This window comes from Lichenostomus cassidix, chromosome 5 (genome assembly GCF_008360975.1).
Source record: "Lichenostomus cassidix isolate B80296 chromosome 5, HeHo_3.0, whole genome shotgun sequence".
Lineage (NCBI taxonomy): Eukaryota > Metazoa > Chordata > Aves > Passeriformes > Meliphagidae > Lichenostomus > Lichenostomus cassidix.
Window position 1 is genome coordinate 31,967,347 of NC_139486.1, and position 18,773 is coordinate 31,986,119.

The following is an 18,773-nucleotide window of genomic DNA, read 5'->3' on the forward strand; positions in this document are numbered from 1 at the left end:
AAGAAAATAAACAAAACAGGGAAAAGAGTTTTTGTTCCACAAGTAGTTGTAAATTGAGAAAATAGGAATTTTAGTATCTTTGAATACAAATATATTTCTTATAAATTTAATAATTTAAATATCTTGCACATTATCCCTCAGAGGTGAAATGTCAGCAAATTTTACTTTCCATCTTATTACAAGATCAGAAGTTATCTCTAACACAGCAGTTTTGTAGGTTCACAATTTAACTACAGAAAAAATAGTCTAGTAAAGCAAAAGACAAATTAACTGTAGCCTAACACTGATGGCACAAGTCTCTGCTCTTGTTCTTTCCATGACATTGAATTTAAAAGAATTCAAATCAAAAGATTGCAGTTACATCATCAGCTTTGTCACTTGCCCACTGAAACCCTGGCCATGTTTTTTTGTGTCCACTACACCATTCATAACATATCCAGTTCTCTAAAATGCTTTGACTTCTGTAATGCAACACCAGAAAGAAAAAAAATTATATAATAGACTATTTTTCTTTTGAGGGTTTTATTTTCCAACACAATTTTTCTGATTTTAAAAAACATCAGTTGCCCACATCATCTTTTTTTTTTTTCCCCAGTCTTGACACATGGAGTTACTTATCACATGGAGAAAAATTTCTGGTTTACCACTATCATCTGATAAATTTGCATTTGGACTCTTGATTTAACAACTTCCAAGGCTTCCCAAATGAGCAGAATTAATTGTATTATGAAAAAAAAAGCAGAAAACAAAATAAAACAAAACCACTAATTTCAGCTTACTTTCATAGATTTTCCATAGTAGCTTAATCCCATAAAATCCAAAGAAAAGCCTGTTAGATATAAAAGAAAAGTGCAAAGCTCCCCATTTAAGGACTAGTTACAACTCATTAAAGTAGGGACACATATAATTTGAAGCATTAGAATGCACGCTGAAATATAATTAGTGGCTATGAATCAAACCGGGATGGATTGAACTAATTCCTGGAATGCTATTATGGAGAGTACCTTGTGGAAAAAGAATGATCCCTCTGTTTGCACAGCAACTAAATGGCTTCAATTTACTTTTAAAATTGACTTGAATTGAGATAAAGGTCCAGGATTTCAAAATGCAGCTTTCTAAATATAATCAGCCTGAATTATGCCTGTTTCACACTGTGATACTTGCAACCTGGTTACAGGCAGCAGGGATAAGGCTGCCCTCAGCTTATTTCACTGCTTAATTTATATGGTAATTACCACACCACAGCCAGAATGGAGAGCATCTGCCAAAACTAAAGGCCCCAGAATAATAAAACTGACATGTGCTGTGATATTGTTGAAGTGCTGACTAAGAAACTTCTTTTATCTCCTCTTGAAGCTATAAAATGGTATTCCTGTTATTACTAGCAGAGAATTTTAACAGCCTTGCACTGACAGCAATTATGTAACACATGCACAAAACAATAGAGTTTCACATCACTTAATAAATCCTTGAGCTCTCTTAGCTCCAGATCTCTCGCTGGCTGGATTTTATGGTCTGGTAGTTCTATGCGACCTTCAGAACACTGAAGTATACAAACCACAAAAGCACTAGAAAATTATTAGAAACAACTGGCTTTTCTCCCTGTTACATCTATTTAATGAAGAGGGCATGATGTATAATGACGGAGGTTAATTAAAAGATTTGTCCGCTCACTTTACTCTGTAGCTAAATGCTGTTATGAACCCCTGGTATTAAAACAAGCAAGATACAGATATGACTTTTCCTACTATGATCATCCTCTTATTAAGCAACAATTGCATTTAGAAAAAAAAAAAGGCAATTGTTTAACATGCAACAATAAAAAAAATTAATCTAATTTATCTTTATTCATTTTTATGAAAATAAAAGCATGTAATTAACATAAGGAATCTAAATTTGCAGCTGGTTTTCCTGCTAAAATTATCAATTCTGTTTCCAGTATGCTTTAGTTCTCTAACTTTCATATATTGCACCTCAAACTCCTGGAGACAATACCAAAGTTTCAAAAAAGAGCTAAAACCATTGTACTATAAAGGTTTAAAAAGCAAACTGTCAGATAAGGAAGTACAGATAATTGAAAAATGAAGAACACAAAGAAAAGTTAAAAGGCCATTTCTGTATTGGAACTTGTATTACAGGATAGTGTTCACAAGGCAAAAATACTCCCTTCTCCTCCAATCAAACAGTATTTGACAGGTGGATCTATTAAAAAGGGAGAAACACTGCGTCCTCTTGAGAAAACTAGACAGTTACTGGAAGTCACTCCATAATGAGACAGAGACTGAAAAACTAATCAAAGTTACTCATGCAATAATTTCAAACACTGATAATTCAGTTTTTGTACCATTCAGAAGTAGAAAGGTATTTGTTTGCATAATGACTGTTGGCATTAACTCATTATGCACCCCTAATTTATCTCCACACTTCATACCTATACTATTTACAGGCTACGGTCTAAGTTTGTCATTCATAGAAAGTCCAATTAATGTATGCATAATTACTATTTCTAATCTTTCTCCACAAATCAGTCCATATTTTCTACATTCTATATAGCACTTACTTTTGTCATTCCTTGAATTAATATAATTCAAGTTTATTATTATTGTTATATAAGTTCCAGTTAAAGACATGCCTTTCTGAGAAGGACCATCATCACACTATACTTGAAATTTCTCTTACAAATATAGGTTACAATGCCTTCCTTTGCATACAGTACCAAAAAGATCACTGCTCTTTTACTGCTTTATTTAACTAAAAATTCTTAGCTGTTTATTGCTATCACTTTAAAGTCACTTACCTCATTACTGCTTTCTAGATTTGCCTCTAAAAATACTAATAAAAAAACACTTGCTGGTACTTGTAATTGATTTTATTTCCTCAATCAATTATCTTAAACAAAAAATAAGTACAAGATATTGCATATGAGTGACAGTTCTAACCATAAACAGCTCTATTTCCCCAATCACACACGTATACCTGTTAAATATATAATAAATCAAAAAACTCTAAAAGTGCGTTATATTTATATGCAATTACACTGACAAAGTAATACACATGGCTTCAACAAAAAAAGGCTCTGTAGACTGCTCCTTACAAACCAGAAGCTTCCAGCACACTCCTAATAGGCTTCTATTACATTTAAGCCAATAGCAGAGGACAGGCACAAAATGTTTGTTTCCTGCAGAATGAAGGCTCCCTGCTGAGAGACACCACTCTTCCTTGATATTTCATTGAAGGAAGGCTTTGATTTACAGAAAGAAAAGCAGCTAGGAAGAAAAAAGATCTGCTACAACCACATGTTCGTGTTTGTAGAAGCAGTTACTCAGTTTTAATCTTTTTTTCCACGAACATCCCAGAAAGTAAAACCATTCAGAACATTTAAATACTCTTCTTAGCAACCAATATTGTTTAGTGTTCAAAATGCACACATAAACACACACCCCGCAGTATAATGACATTACTTTGCATTGAGGCACTAGAGAAGATAAATGCAATCAAAAGAAAAATATATACCTTTTAACAAAGACCATCAGTAGTCTGGGCAGAAAAGACTGTATGATGTGAACAACTAGATCCCACCAGAAAGGGATGGGGAGTTCCCTGCATGTCAGAAAATTGAGATAACCACATAAGGAATAGGGAATTGTTCTAAATAAAGGGAAGTGACAGAGCGCATGCAAAGGGAGATTATTAGTATGGAAGTGTGTTTAATTTTGACTGGGTTTTGCATTTGGGAAAAATAACTTAATACACAATTTGTTTACTCTTTAAATTATAAAGAGGGGAAATCCAAGAGGCTATGAAGATATAGAGCAAACTCTTGGAGGAATAATTTATAAATGTGAGACTTCTTCTACAGAAGGAATTCAAATAAACCTATTCTTTCCTAAACACAATTGACAAAATAGAGAACTAAAAATGGGTCATATTAAGAAGCATTTCTAACAAAGTCTATTCAGTATCTTCTGTCTTCCAATGTCAACTTCATTATAATGGGCTTCTTTTTTTGGTACTACCCAAATAGTTGAACAAAAGATAACTCAGTATATAGGAAGCATTTCTCCATAAATAAGTAGCACAGAACATATAAAAAGGGGTCATTATCATACAGTATTATGTACCAGCATACATTTCTCAACATCTTTAAGCAGAACAGTAAAAAACTGAAGAAATAACGAGGTCAATCACACAGAATTTTCTGAGTTGGAAGAGACCCACAAGGATCATCTAGTCTAACAGGTGAATGGGCCATATGGGGATCAAACCTGCACCCTTGGTGTTATTAGCACCCTGCAGTAAGGGGAAATCAAACCCAAAATCAAACCAGACAACAGAGAAAAGACCCAAAGACAAGATCCTACAACCCTGCTTCTTTAAGAATTGGAGGACTGCATTAAAGATTAGGATTTATCACAAAGTATGTGGCCGTGCTTCTTCCATGGACACAATCAGTTTGTGTGATGACAATTACACTTGCCCTGCACAGTTACAAAAGCACATGCCCAGAAAGTGATTTCTAAGTCTCAGTGTAATTCCCCTTTTTATGAGGGGAGACTTCGACAGCAAGGACACAGGCGAGTCTGAATGGAAATTCTTTTCACCACAGCACTGAAACAAAGCACTAGGAGGGGAAAAAATTCATGGTGTTAGAAACAATTAATCTAGATCAATGATGAGATAGTCAACAGAAGAAGGAAGTTCCTAGTCCCCGCACAACAATCTGTTAATGCATTTTGCATGAGAGATACAACCCGTGCTCAGTATTCCACCCATCACCAGGCTAGAGAAATATCATCCTTTTAATTTATGCTGGTTTGCCCCTGAATACTTTGTTCCTGGATCAATACCTTCATCACTGGAAAGATGATGTCCTTCCTCCTCTAAATCTTAGAATTGTGTAGGGTTAGGTCACTCTCTTGCCTGAAGCAAAATGGAGATAATGCTACTGAGATGAAATTGTTGTAGTTGAATAAAGCAGTGGAGTACTCTAAAACAGTTGTGTTTCTGAAAGGAGATTGTTTTGATCATGCCTGGTAACATACTTTGTACCTATGGCTGCTCAGGTGTACTGGCATGCTCTGAGCATGTGTTGCAAACAAGAGGCCATAGACAAAGGAATGCTCAGCCCAGCATCAAAAAACAGACTTAAGCATGAGACAGGCCACGAGGTGCACAGCTCTGCCAAACTGGCAACCAGTACAAATAGTATGAGAATTTTGGGCATCTAGGTAGTTTCCATCAAAAGTTTATATGTTCTTAGCTCTTCAGATTCCCAATGAGAGAGAATATTTTAAGTGAAGATTTTCTGTAAAAGGGACAGCCCAACCTCCCAAGTTTTTTTTTTACACTGACCTGTGCTTTGCAGCACAATTAAAAAATATGATGTATAATTAGACTATTTGGATTAATAAGAAAAAACTTTCACAGCTTTTCTCCAACCAACTTTGTTTGACCCTGTAAACAGGATTACCCTGTTTCTGAAAATAAAACTACGACATTCATGCTAGAAATACTGCTGTTGTCACCTCAGGAAGCTGTTTTTAGAAGCCAAAATTCAATCAGAAATACTTCAAGCTTACAACTAAGCTTTGTCATAAAACTCTGATTATCAGATTTATCCCAGTATGCCACCAGTTTCCTTCAAAATATTAATTTCAGTGTCCATTTTATCTATAAATTCAATGGGATTTTTATATTCTTAGGAATCATACTGAAAATAAATTTTTGTTTACCACTACTGCCTTTCATAGGCGAAAATACATAAACAATTATACAGCTTAAACTAAAATAAACAAGATGCCAACAGCAATATTACAAATATTTATAAAAGTCACATCTTGCTAGGACATTTCAGAGGGTTTTGGCCTAGGCTCATCATGTGGCTGTCAAATAGTTTGAAGTAGTTTGCAGAAATATCTCCAACCTGTGCATGTGCTATGTTATGTGCTTTATATCTTTCACTATTAGACATGCTGTATGATTACGCTTCCATCCTGGCCTAGTGAGCTAAAGAGTCTTGAGGAAAAAAATCAAAGCTCTACTACACAGTCTGCACATGCAGACATACAGACACATACAGCTATAAGATAAATTTACAGCCAAAATTTTCTATGTTGACATTTATCACAGACTCAAAATCACACAGCTACTGACCATAAGATGGAGAGATGCACTTATATGCTACTTATCAAAAGATTAAGATATTAATACTCATCCAAAAAGGATAAATTACACCTACGTACACATTGCAGAAGGTTTCCTCCACAGCAGTCCTGCTGTTTTTCATTTCTCATTTTGAATTGGACATCCTAGGACAAAGCAGGAAGAGCCTTCCCCAACAACATTTGCAGAGAAACAAGGGCTTTTTCCTCACTATTTCTTTTAGAGCACAGAGTGCAAGCAGGCCAACAAAAATAATGCTTCTTTCCTACAGAGATTAAAGAACAGTGCTAACTTGCAGCAAGGAATGAGGAAGCCCTGCATTTGCCAATAGAGATGTGTGACAACAGGTAAACACCTTCTCCTTGCCTCAGAGGGACATGCACATTTCAATGAAAATTTGATGCTGTTGGCACCTACTAACCAGATAATTGTTAAGTATTACTTTAATATTACTGCAGCTAGAAACCATAGTTATTGCATTAAATGTGATGCTGCATGTCACATTTAAGGGACAGGAGAAAGGCAAAGCCAAAATAAATCTGTTAAGTATATCCATTAAAAAGGTACATGTACACAGATAGTCAAGTACCTGAAAAACACTGAAACTCCACTGATCAATACACTTGACTGTCTTTAACCAAAAGACTTTAGGCATGAACAGAGCAATATGCAATTGTTTAAAAATGTTACCACTGGATGAAGGGCACCATCGTGCTTTGAAACCATGTACTTATCTCAACCATGACCTAAAGATGACAGGTTGAAAGGGGAGTTAAGAAGTAATGAAAAATACCCTTACAAGTAGATATATGGAACCCAGGTTGGACATGATGAGAGAGGTCAGGAGGCAGAAAAATGGATGACATAGCAAAAAAAAGTAAGAGGCAAAAAAAACAAGACTGTTGTATTTGTTGAGGCCAGAGAGGACAGCAGTGTAACAAAGATACACTGAGCAAATAACACAAGAGCATAGAAGCAAGTCAGTTTTCATGGGCTCTTTCACCATCTAAGAAAAAGCACATTCCCAGTAATAGTCCGTTTGATGGTCCTGAATGCCATTTATAAATAAACAAAATTAAGAAAACACTGCAGTTACAGTTAAATTTAAGTCATGTTAGAGACACAAAATGGGAGATCAAACAATGACTGTAAGTAGCACTAAATGAATTTAGGGATGGGTGAGTAGTCAGAGATGCTTTGTGGTTTTATGATGGCAAACACCATAATATAGCAGAGTTGTAAACCAGCAGAGTTGTTGTCTTAACTGGAAATTACATTTTGGGAGAAGGATAATCAGTACATTGAATTAACAGAAAATTTGACCATTCTTACCTAGAAACCCATGATATTTAAAGCAGGTTCCATTGCAGGTATCAAATTCCAGCAATGATTTCTCATACACAGTATCAACACGTAACTAATACTTCAGATGCAACTGGCAATATTACTTATCACCATCATATGGATGCAGTTCAATTTAACAAGCATTTACATAAATACTAACTTAATAATTTTCCATATAAACTAGAAGCATCATTTAGACTTAAACTGATCAATATTTAAATATAATTTTGTTTTTAAATTTTAACATTTACACAAAAATTATTTAATTATATTCAATCTTAATGCAACATGTAGATTTCAAATATTTTTTAAAAATACTTTTAGCAACCACTTTATTCTTATCCACAGTATAGTGAAAAACAATCAATACATAGTAAATTTATTTAAATAATAAGTGAAATATTTACATTTTGTCAATCTACTATTAATCTTATTGCTCTCTTCATGTGTTTAGTAGCCGTTAAAAGAAGAAAATAAGATTTTCACACTGATATTTTCCCAGGTTGAAATGCTACCACATTTCATTTTGAAACAACATCCTTGATAATTAACAATCACACAATGCATTTGGCCAGTAGATTGCATGAACTTGTGAAAAAAATAGTTCCTAGAGATGTACAGACACCTGATAAATTTAAATTTAAGACTAGGTTAACTATATTTAGCTTCTATTTTAAAAGCACTTAGTAGAAGTAAGACACCTTTTTTTCAAGCAGGTATCAGTATCTCTGTCATGCTGAGAGGTAATTGGCATTTATACATATGTGTGTCTATACACGCTATTACATGCATATATATTCAATATGCATTTGAAATATTTTTGATTTTATATATTTAAACAAAACCTCAAAAGAGACATGTGTGGGTAGATTTTTGGCAGGAATTAATCAGCTTCCAGTGCAACACATGAGAAATCAATACACATATAGCCAGCAAAGGTGAAGCTATCTTAATAGCTTGCTTTGATGTGCATTTAAACCTACTGTCTGCCATGAAGAAATTCAACACATCATCAAACATGCCACTGGAATATCACAAATGGCTAACTAGACAAAGCCACAATTGAAAAATAACTGCATTTATTATTCTTTCTATATAAAATTCTTTTCATTAATGCTCAGCAACACGCATTTGGCAGCTGAGCTGGGTTTTTTTTGAAGCAGCAGTTAACAATGCAATTCATGAAACAAAGATAAGCTCAGTGGTTTCCAGGAAACTGAAAGATGAAAGAATGCAGAGACAGTCAGACATGGTTTCAAATGAAGAACAAGAGAACTAAGGTCAAACTAAAACCTAAAAGAAATCCAGCAAGGGCCCAGAAACCATGGTACAGATACATTTCAGTTGGATTGAAATTTCACAATGCATTTCAACAATGCATACAATACATTCTTTGGTATATTAATTCACTAGGGACAATTTTTTTTCCAAGTAAAGAAGGAACACTGATTCCACAGCCCTTAGTTTCATTAATTCAAGCGTAATATTTAGCAGATTTTATGGGTTTCTATAGAGTGTAAATTAGGTTGAAGTTTTATCTTCCAGCTTTGTTTTGTAAGTTTACCCCCAGATTTAGCTGAGACCATGAAGTCTTACACCATACATGAGGTAAACTGTAGTGGAGGAATCCATAAATGTTATTATTTCAGAAGCCAGCACTTACTAAATAGTATCCTCCAGAAATATAATGAATGTATTTGTCCCCCTTGAAGAGAAGGTTATTACAATAATACAAATGTATTTGAATAATGCATTTTGCAGTAGTGAAAAAATACAGCTTTCTACCATATGCATCAAAAAAAGCCAATAGATTTACCTTTATACCTATTGCAAGTATATTCCTTAACACAAAGAGCTAAATTCTGCTCAGTTAAACTATTCATAATTTCCACCTAGGAAGCAAAAACAAAAAAATATTTTGTCCAAGAGACTTTTTAAAATACATTTTAACATAAATTTTCTCAGATACTAAACTTGTAAAATACTGTATTTTACAACTATCAAGCCCAGTATAACCATGCATTCAGAAATAACATTCCTAACTGCTAACAAATCACCTCCTCTGCTCAGACCAGAGAATTTATTTGAAATTCTACACAGCAAATTACAGTGCTTTAGGAAAGAGCAAAGGAGAAATTGAAATGCAATGTGAACTTTAAAAAATGTGGATTTTAAACAGACAACTTTAAAGAAAGCCAGAAAAATAACAATGTTAAAAGCTGCACATATGCTCTCTTGCCACAAGTGAGAGGCAAATCTCTCACAACCTTCATTTTATAAAGCAGAAATGACAACTTTATTACCAGTCAAAATATCCCCTAGAACCATGCCTGGGCATTCCTATTCTGACATACAGTGAAGAGTGCCACCTATTGAATAAAAACCAGTATTTCCAGAAATCATTAAATTACTTCGGAAACATTCCATTTACATACTCCCTTCCTCAATCCCAGCATTCAGTTTAAGGTTTTCCATCATGCAGTGTCCAGGCAGAGACCAGATTTGCCAAAATATTACTTTGGTCCTAGAAACAAGGTCCAATCAAAACTCCATGTAAGTCACCTGATTTAAGAAATTATTCAATTACGTATGTTGCATTAAAAAGAAAAGAAAAAAAGCAGTCCTTTTTAAAGTCTGTTCTTTTTTCACACAAGAAAGTGTGTCTTTTCTATATATCTTACTGTACAGTTAGAAGGAAAAACCTACTTTCATTCAGACCTGAACACTTCTTTACTTTCACTGATAACCTAAATATCTCACAAAGGACCTAATACTCACATATTTCACATCAACATGGCATGATCTCAATTATGCTACAGAGCAGCAACTGATCAGACACAGTATGTCCCCCTAAAGAAGCCCTACCAGGTGCTGTGTAGCAGGCAGCAATGCTACACATTGGTACAGGTGACATTCTGTATTTAGGAACACTATAAACTGGCATTACAGTCTATTAATTTAGAGTTTTAAACACACACCATCTAGTCAAGGAAAAATGTGTGGTATATTGCAAGAGCCTGCATGTAATGTGACAGCAAGAAAAAAACTGCTATAACCCAACCAAGATTTGGAACTGAGCCATTTATACACAAAATATTTGAATGAGTCAGCAGCCCACTGCATTTCCCAGGCCTACTGTAGACTATCTTAAAATTCCCAGACATACTTCCTCAGATTGTGCTTGCCTCACAAACAAGGTCACTAGTGACAAAAAGTGATATAAAGGCCAATGAGTAGAAAAATATGACAATATGCAGACTTATTTTATCTGATTACCCATTAACCTACTCAATATACTGAAGTTCACAGATTTCCCCTATTTATTTGTCACTACCTTTTAACTCTTTAATATAACAGAGCAGTGTATTAAAATGAAGTTATACTATTGTTTTGGTACTGTGAATAAATAAGAATCAAACATGCTGCCTTACTGTAGCCACATACACACAAGAGAACAGCCTCAAAAACAATCACTGTCTCCTTGTCTGAGCTCTTTGTTCCCATACTCCATATACACTCCATCACTACCAGATTAAACCTTGCTTATGTCGAGAGTAGCTGAAGCTTTTGCAACTATAGCAACAGTGCTACAAGTAATTGAGATTACACCACTGCAGTTATGCTACCACCTGAATCACAAAGCTTTTGGTCTGCACTGGAGATCCCTTTTTGAGGGTGATAAAAGATAACAGGAACAGTATTTTTCCTAATTCTGCTTATTGTAGAGAGTAAGCCTACTGCTGAATAAAGACCACGAAAAGACAAAGGTGGGCTGCATGGATTTTTGGCCAGTAACAATGAACTTAATATATTTATTTTTCTTACTATGTGAAAAACTCTAAAATCAGCTACACACAAGATGCAAATTTCTACAATGCACAGCCATAAAAAATGCTATTTTTCCCTCAATGTAGTAATAATAAAGATTGACACAATAACTTAGTGTAAACAACATTCCCATCGGACCTTGTCCTTCAAACACTGAAGCATGAGCCATTAAAAATCCTTTTATATATTATTGTTCATGCTATGCCCCTCTGGGGAGGAAGAGATGAGGATAATATCTTTGACTCTGAAAGACCCTATATTAAATGTAAGCATGCATTACAACTGAAAAAAACCCATTTCCCTGATTAAGAATAATTATTTGAGCCTTTTCCCTGCATATTTCTTTGGGGAATCCTCCAGAAATTTACATAAGGTTATGTCACAGAGCAGAAAGGCCTTGCAAAGTGAGGGCCTTGCAAAGTGAGGGCCTTGCTGCCCTTGTAAAATCCTTGCTCACTTCTGTTACTTTGGCTAACTAGAAAAGCATTCTGGGAATGACTCAGGTAAGCTAGAGGCGAAAAAAGTCACATGATTGTAAAACAATTATTAGAAGCAGTAAGTGCTCACACCGTAGGGGCTCGTGGTTAGTTACACCTGCTGCCTATCATGGTCTAGAGTGGTTAGTTAAGCACATTTGTTGTGCCTCACAAGTATGTAAACTCATAACAAACTAAAAGTTTAAGAACCTTGGATTTTTGCAATAAAGTGTCTTTGCTGTACCATCATGTGTACCCTTAAAAAAACACCGCAAGGTTACAAAACATGATTTTAAGACTCATGGAATGATAAACTCCAAAGTTTCCAGACTGAGGGAAGAAAAATACAACAAAAATAGGAAACTTACAAGAGTTCTCTCCAGGAATTCCAGCTGATGATCTATTTCTTTCAGACGACTCTGTTGATTACGTTTCTCCTTATTGTCTCGCAGAACCTTTTCACCTGGAGCTGCCTCTAGGCCTCTGTTTGCATAAACCAGAGACTCCTGAGAAAAGAAGAATAGAGAGAAGTTAAACACATGAGTTTATATTGCTTCATAGACAGATGAAGGTTCTTTTGACTTCTATTAAGAAAACACTGAAATGCTTAGAATAATGTGCCAATGTCAAATTCTGCAAATGCATAATTTTCATTATGCACATTTTCAAATACAATAGCCAAATATCAGGCTAGACACATTTCAAAAAAATAATTCTTACCCTTTGCATTTTAAGATGAATTTCTTAGTCTCCAGAGCTAACACTTGGATGCATCATTTCTACTACAACAATAAAAAAGCTCTGAGAATAGGAGTGACTGAAAAACTGGTTTAAAGCTCATTCCTATTAACCATACTGGGATCAGAATTAAGCCAGAAGGAAAAGGAAGAACTGAGCTGAAATGACAATAGCTTTTGTTTATGAGGTATCATGGTAAATGAGAAATAACCCCCTCTCTGATTCCTTCAGTAGTTTTGGACTTCATTCTGAAGTTAGTATTAGTCCCACACACATTCAGGTTTCAGTATTACACATAATTCAGTTCAATGAGAATGACAAGTACTGGCAAAACTGCAAAATTATGTTGTAATCGGAGAAAATCAGAGCTTTCTCTTGCAAACCAAAGTTTCTATAGAAAAATCCAATGCCAGCAGAGGTAAAAAAAACTAAGCAAAAAACCTTCCCCGATCCTGATAATCAATTCAACCCAAAGGAACGTGAGTATCCATAGAATAAAAAAACCCACTCCATTCTTACTGTCAGAAGCAGCTCAAGAAATTTTAATGGACACACAAGGAAAATAATTCCAAGAAGCACGTCTAATGAGAAAGAAAAACAACCTTCACAGTTCAACATTCAACAGAAAATTTCTCATCTACAATATGCAAAAAACTGTATCTGTAAACAACTTTTTCTAAACATCAAACAAATCTATGAGTTCTGGCATTTAAATAAAACTATTAGTTGCCTGAAAATAAAATTATTTTAATACAGTAAAAATTTTTGAATACATATTTACAATCAGCAATAGTGGGCAGCACTAAAATGACAGTAAATTTTCCTATAACAATCACATATTCTGCTTCATTCTGTATTGCTTTTAAAATTATTCATCGTAATCTATTTGATATTTGACCACTCTGGAGCATTAAGCTGCTGCTTTCTCGTAAGTAGTTCTTACAGCTTCTCTTCTCTCATCCCCAAATTGTAACTGATAGAAACTCACACAATATGAGTAAAGTCAAGGCTTTTCCCCACTTAGGAATTTTTTAACATTTTTCTCAAGACATCATGAAATGTAGAAAGTATTATACTGAGGAAAAAATTTTATTGTCAATGTTTCACATATTTCAGAATATGTTATGTTTCAATTACATAGTCCATGTACATAGTGGAAGTCCATTTGAGATTAATTTGTCTTTCATATTTTTAGACCTGTAGAAAATAAAACTGCTGAATATTTTACATAAGGGAAAATACAAATACTCAACAAGAGCCAAAGCTGTAACAAACCCAGTACCAAACAGAAATATGCAGTATTTGAAATATCTCAAATTATTTGTTGCACACCCTTTTCTCCAAATTTTATAAATAAATGATAACAAAATCCCACCTAATATTAGTGTCATACAATCTTCTTGAGGCAAAAAACTGGCCGATCAGTTTATCAACCTGCTTCTAACCATGCTCTGAAACAGAGATACCTGTGAAATTCATCTGTTTTGGTAAAGCACAGGCATAGACTATCAAGGAGTTCCTTAATTGAAAAATTAGTGTATCTTCTGAATATTGAGTATTTATTTAGTCTTAAACTGTTAACTATAGTCTACTTCTATAATGGAAAAGGGGAATATTTTTTCTGATAAAAACCCCAATCAGTTACGAAACAGTTCCTCATGGTAATACACAATATTAGTTATCTTTTAAGACAACCAAGCATGTCGATATTATTGTTTCTTTAAATGGCATCTTCATTTGCTTTAGCTTTCAGGTAGCTTTCTAGTTTTTCAAGCTGGTAACTGTACTCATCACACACAGTCTTACACTTCATATTCTTCAGCCTATCATTTTTGTGTTTCTTTCAGGATTACATTCAACTTAATTTATTCTTCCCCAAAAATATTAAGAAAGACAGAAACATTTTTTAATATTTTGTTAATTTGGACCAGAGAAAATAAATGTTTCAGGGAGAAATGCAGTTCTGATTAAAAACATTTCCATATAAAAGAGAACATTAGCCATGGAAAAACATTCTTAATCCAGCCAGACTCCTTGCACAAGAAGATGAACATGTCTGCTCCTTTGTTACAGCTTAGCTATGGTACTGCAGGATAATTACAGCCCATTATTAAAGATTTCACAGTGAGAAAATAGCTCCTATATCCTGCCAAAGTATCCATCAGTGGCAAAGTGCAGATCTCCCACTGAGGCAACAGTGATTAAGTGTCTCCATTTTGAAAGTTATATCTAATGCAATTCTTGGAAGAATGTATAGCTTCATAATATGCAACTCTAAGTTAATTCTTAGTTAAAATTACAGAACTACAATGTCTGAAAACCTTTTATATGCTGCAAAACAAAACTGAAAGGTAACTGCTTTCCACTAATAAAAGGTAACAAGGAGTTAACTACTTCTTTTTTGTTGTTAGCTTTAATATCACTCAAAAAAGATAATACATTACTCTTCAGTCAGTATATCCCTAAATGGAAGTTTCTATTCAAATACTTCTGAGCTATTACCTGAAAGGAAGCAGCAACAATAACTTAGACAAACGTTTCCAGAGAGTTCATTATCATAGGCAAGTGACATTAACTTCAAGCGGATGTCTTGTAACACTGACCATGAGATCAGGCAATCACTGGCATGCTCAGGTCCATGAACCTGAAGTTACTCGGTAACAACTGCATTTGCTAGGTGATTACCAACGAGGTGGAGGTGCTTTTTCACACATTAGATCCCAGCTGGTAAATTATCAACACCAAAATGTAACTCCTCTGGAACTGAGCTACAGAAAATACCGCTGGAGGTAAAACAAAACCCGACGTTCAGAAAGCAGCCAATAAAAACATGACATTAAAGTGCTCTTATAAAAAGAGAAAAAAATGAAACCTACAGGTATTTTAGCCTCTCAAAGAGATGTTTCTCATACACTGGTAACTAAAAACAGTTTTGCCAATCAACATTTTTACAGATATTCTCTGATATACCAATTCTGGCCATAAAATGAAAACATTACAGAAGTAAACAAGCTTTGTGCAAATAAGTGCAAAATAAGATTTATGGGTTTTTATTTTAAATCCCATTATACCAGAGGCAACAGTACCAGGGCATGGGATAAATTGGAGTTTTCTAAGTACAAAATTCCAACAATCATTTCTCAAGGCTGAGACCTTGATTCTTAATCTTCAAAGCTTCTCAGTATTGCTGCCAAAGAAAAAAGACAAAGGCCATTAAAAACAAGCCTCAATCTACCTTCTATAGTCTTTAACATTGCTTATCAGTCACTGCCTTATCCTTCAGATCATAAGTGAACAGGCGCTTTTGGAATCCTGAGATAAGAAGAAACCTAATTCTAATTCCCAAAGGTAAACTATCATGGGTAATTTGTTCCCATGCCAAAGAAACCACCCTCATGCAGTTAAAAATGTGTGCGTTACCAATTCCTAAACATGAAGTATCTTAGAAGTGTGGAATCAACAGCTGTTAAAACAAGACAGTTCTTGAATTATAAATGACTCAAACAGCAACAAATTATATTTTCATTGTTTTCTATAGCCAAAATTTCTCACTTCATTCCTTAACACATATACTTTATGAACAAGTAGATGATACTAAACAAAATTAAAAAGATACAAATACAGACATATGCAGTATTGATCTCAACACACATTTCAAACAAAAAATCTTCAGATGAGCTCCATTCTGTAACCTACCTGATATATCTGGCTTAGAGATATTGAGCTAGAGCTGGAAAGTGCAGAAAAATGCCCATCTGACAGCAGTTCCTGAAGCTTATTGTCTATCTCATTTAGGAGATGAAATTCCATTGGTTCAGGTGTGTACCCTTCTCCTGGTGCTAGCCAGCTAGATACATTCTCCTGTTGAAAGACACAGAAAATACTTACACCTCATTCCAAAGGAAAAGAGACTTTAAGGCAGTTGCATATCAAGTGTATTTATTTTTCAAATAAACCATACTTAATAATAAAATTTACATCTTCATCCACCTCAGTATATAGCTAAAATCTCCCAAACATTCATGTACCTAGCACATTAGAGAGATGCTCTGGAAGAACAAGTAGAGACATACATTCATCATTTTTAAATATAAACAAGCAGCAACTTAAATGGACACCCACTTTCCTTCTGTGAAAGGAGACAAAAAGTGAGGAAGCCTGACTGAAACTAGGCTTGGAATGAAACTGCAGAGGTTGATGCTACAGAAGAAAGCACCTGGAACCAAATCTCAAACAGAGGGTATGAGATGCAATGTGACACTTGCAAGGTACCACCAGAGAAGAAAACAAGGCACTCATGGGAAATCAAAGGAACTGCTCTAAGGTCAGTAACTTCCATCCTTCTTGAGCCCCTCTATGTTATCACGGAAACATTGGGAGAGACAGAACAGAGAGCTCTTTTCCTGGTCATGATTTACATGACATTTTTCTCTTGCTAGCAGTTTACGCCAGACTAACACGTATGAACATATACTCCTACTATATATGGTTGCATATTATGAGTGAGCTAGGCCACTTAACCCAAGTAAATGAGTTCATACCGACAGACAGATGCAAGCTCTCCACAGCCACTTGGCACTCCTGCCTCACACTCTGGGAACCAAATCTGCACGCCACCAGTCACTGGGTATGAGAGTAGCAAATTACTTCTCTGTCATGACCACAATGAAACACCAGATAGGACCTTAGATGAGCAAGTTTGTGTGGAAGGACATGAGTGTGTTGCTGGTTTCCTTTCTTTTTCCTATCAGAATAGATCCAGCACCTTGCCCTAGGACTCTAACATCTGTCTTGCAAGAAATTCATGTCCATCATTTGTTTCCAGCTTCCAGATTATTCCTCTGGCTATTCAAGCAGTTGCATCCATACAAGAGGAGGAAATATCAGCTTCCAATTACAATACCACTGCTATGAGGTCATTCATGGTTCATCCCCATTACCCTAAAGCACTCTAGTTGCAGAAAGAAAGCATACCCCAAACACCTGTCATAAATTATCTTCATAATAATTTTTTTTTAAAAAAAGAAAAAAAAAGAGTCAAGAGAGAGTCATCCTTTTTGTAAACCAAAATCTGTTCTAATGCTTTCTCATACAAGTATGATGAGACACAACTAATAAGCCTGACCAGACCTGAACTGACTCCAAAAGAGCCACTCACAAATGTCTTGCCAGCTTGCCAGCTACATGGAAACATCTGTTCAGGTGAGACAGTGACCACCAAAACATAAGTACCCAGCATGGTACTACATTTGTGTCATGTTAGCCACCTCCTAATCAGAGAATGAAGATCACAGTGCAAAAACAGGAGTCCAGTAAGATGTAATTAGGCTCATTAGCTACAGCTCAGTGTCTGTATTCCATACTCCAAATATCCAAATTACCCCAGTAGTCATTTTATTCCAGGGTGAAATGGACTCACACATTCTCTTTTGTATTTTCAAGATAGCTTTGCTTGGAAAATAAGCTTCTGTCTTGTCAATGTTTCCTGTGTGTTAACTCAGAACAATACTTTTACAACAGCACAGTCAGTGCTTTCTGTGTAACATCTGAAACAAATTATACCCCTGCAGCTTCAGCTTTGACAATTAAATTAGCACGAATATGTACTTCTAAAATATTTTAAACAGTCATAAAACATTCTTTTTAAAAGTGAGAAGTGCTGTTTGGATATTTGGCATATTTAGTAGTACAAGTCAAATGAAGTTATCTAATCCACATTACACCATACAGAGGAATTCATACAGCATAGCCAGATCTGCCTTGACTGACAGCCTCCAAAACTTCAGCAAATGTGATTGCACCAGCTTTTTAAAAGAATAAAATAAGATGAAAGAGGCCATCAGCTGGATAGTTACCTGGGTCAGTTTGAAGCTGTGTAGATTACTCATTAGCCAATAATTTCCTCATGATCTTTGTTATGAAGAAGCCACAGGAAATGCCTCACCCAGAATAAAATTCAAATATGGGAAAGGAGGAATCCATCACCAGACTAGACAGGTTTAAGTAGCTATTATCCTTCCTTTTATTCTACTTTGAGAGCAGAGTTAGGAGCTTTTCTCTTTAAAGAGGTGATCTAGTACAGACTAGAGTAACCCACAAAATACCATTCTTGTCCATGGTATCAAGAACATACAGCAACACACATGTCCTGTGAGACGATCTACTTCATTGTCCAAATACAAAATGTGGGCAAATATTACATTTTTCCATTGCCTTGAGAACTGG

General features: G+C 35.1%; 1 protein-coding gene across 2 annotated transcripts in view; it reads right to left on the minus strand.

The window, feature by feature from the left end:
- The window catches only part of FSIP1 (fibrous sheath interacting protein 1), a 70,718-nt gene that overhangs the window by 38,468 nt on the left and 13,477 nt on the right, over nt 1-18,773 (minus strand). For both annotated transcript variants that reach the window (XM_085062076.1, XM_085062077.1), the window contains exons 9-10: nt 16,245-16,409; nt 12,179-12,316 (exon numbers count right to left, since the gene is read on the minus strand). In XM_085062076.1, the coding sequence (XP_084918202.1) occupies nt 12,179-12,316; nt 16,245-16,409 (303 nt within the window). The remainder of the gene's footprint in view (nt 1-12,178; nt 12,317-16,244; nt 16,410-18,773) is intronic.